Here is a 1,726-nt window from a genome sequence, read left to right as displayed (position 1 = left end):
CTTAAAGTAAGAGATGTTTTAAAAAATCTACGAAACAAAGACATAGGTAAACTGCAAAGGGAAGATAAAACTCTTGATAAAATTCGTGAGCATGCACAGTCTAAGAAAGTATTCAGTGGTAAGTCCGAGGGTGAGTCGCACAGTTTCGTGGTGAAGCGCGGCGCGTTATACCGGCGCGTTCAAAAGGCGCAGCAGGTGACTGAGCAGTTGGTGGTGCCGGAGTCGTTTCGGGACGCGGTGATCGGGCTGGCCCACGACTCTCTCATGGGAGGGCATCTCGGGATAAAAAAGACCAAGGCGCGGATTCAAAGCAACTTTTTCTGGCCTGGAATGTGCGTAGAGATAGCACGGTATTGCAGGTCCTGTGACGTATGTCAACGCACGGTCGACAAGGGACGTGTCAGCAGAGTCAAGATGGGGAGAGTGCCGCTTATTCAGGAGCCTTTTCAACGAGTCGCCGTGGATATAGTAGGTCCGATAGAGCCTCGGGCGAATGATGGATCGCGGTATATTCTTACAATTGTTGATTACGCGACGCGTTACCCGGAAGCAATCGCTTTGAAAAATATTGACACGTGCACAGTTGCAGAAGCTGTACTTTCGGTTTTCAGTCGTGTTGGTATCCCGAAAGAAGTAATGTCGGACAGGGGTAGCCAGTTTACATCAGATATGATGAAGGAATTTAATCGTTTGCTGTCTATAAGGAGTCTAACAACCACACCGTACCATGCGATGAGTAATGGTCTGGTTGAAAGGTTCAATGGCGTTTTAAAAAAGATGTTGAAGCGTATGTGCCAAGAGCAACCGAAAATGTGGCCACGATTTATAGATCCGCTTCTATTTTCGTATCGCGAAGTTCCGCAAGCAAGCACGAAGTTTTCGCCGTTTGAACTTGTCTACGGCCATTCAGTGCGCGGGCCACTCGCCTTGTTACGCGAGCTGTGGGAGGGCGATCGAGAGGCAATCGAGGACGACACGCGGACCACATACGAGTACGTGATTAATCTGAGGGAAAGGTTGCAAGAGACGTGTAAATTAGCGCAGGAGGAATTGGAAAAAGCTGGAGATAGTTACCAGTACTATTATGACAAGCATGCGCGCGAGAGGGAGGTGAATGTCGGAGATAAAGTGTTACTCCTACTTCCCACTAGTCATAATAAACTCCTTTTGCAGTGGCAAGGACCATTCGAGGTCGTTAAGAAGGCCAACCGATATAACTACGTGTTGGATGTAAATGGTACAGAACGTAAGTACCATATCAACATGATCAAGCGTTATCATGAGCGGTTCGTCAGAGAAGGCGACAGTAAGCGTAGTAAAGATATGGAACGCAGCAATGCAACATGCGATGTTGATGTAATGCGTGGCGTAATCGGTGGTAAGAGTAACGTTGATGAGAGTAGTGAACAAGAGAATGAAGATGATTCAGTCCTTGCTTGTGTGGCAGTAGTTAGCGAAGATCACGACGAGGGTGGCGAATTAATTACCGTCCCAAGCTATGTACAGGAGGAAGACGCGAGTAACGTAAGAGTAAATGAGGAATTGAGCGCGGAACAGAAGCGCGATGTGGCGAACGCGTTGTCGAAGTTTAGTTCGGAATATCGACGCTGAAGTAAGTCGGATGCTCGAGCTAGGCGTAATAGAGCCTTCAACCTCGCCTTACTCGAACCCGCTAATTGCAGTAAAGAAAAAGGATGGGAGTGATCGCGTTTGTTTAGACAGTCGC

At 47.8% G+C, this 1,726-nt stretch overlaps 1 protein-coding gene across 1 annotated transcript in view; it reads left to right on the top strand.

Moving 5' to 3' along the window:
• The window catches only part of LOC119592964, a 2,994-nt gene extending 1,383 nt beyond the window's left edge, over positions 1-1,611 (top strand). The window contains exon 3 of the mRNA XM_037941852.1: positions 100-1,611. Within this exon, the coding sequence (XP_037797780.1) occupies positions 100-1,611 (1,512 nt within the window). The remainder of the gene's footprint in view (positions 1-99) is intronic.
• Positions 1,612-1,726: the final 115 nt, after the last annotated feature.

This window comes from Penaeus monodon, chromosome 31, assembly GCF_015228065.2.
Source record: "Penaeus monodon isolate SGIC_2016 chromosome 31, NSTDA_Pmon_1, whole genome shotgun sequence".
In the NCBI taxonomy this organism is placed as follows: domain Eukaryota; kingdom Metazoa; phylum Arthropoda; class Malacostraca; order Decapoda; family Penaeidae; genus Penaeus; species Penaeus monodon.
This window is presented reverse-complemented; position numbering and strand designations above follow the sequence as displayed.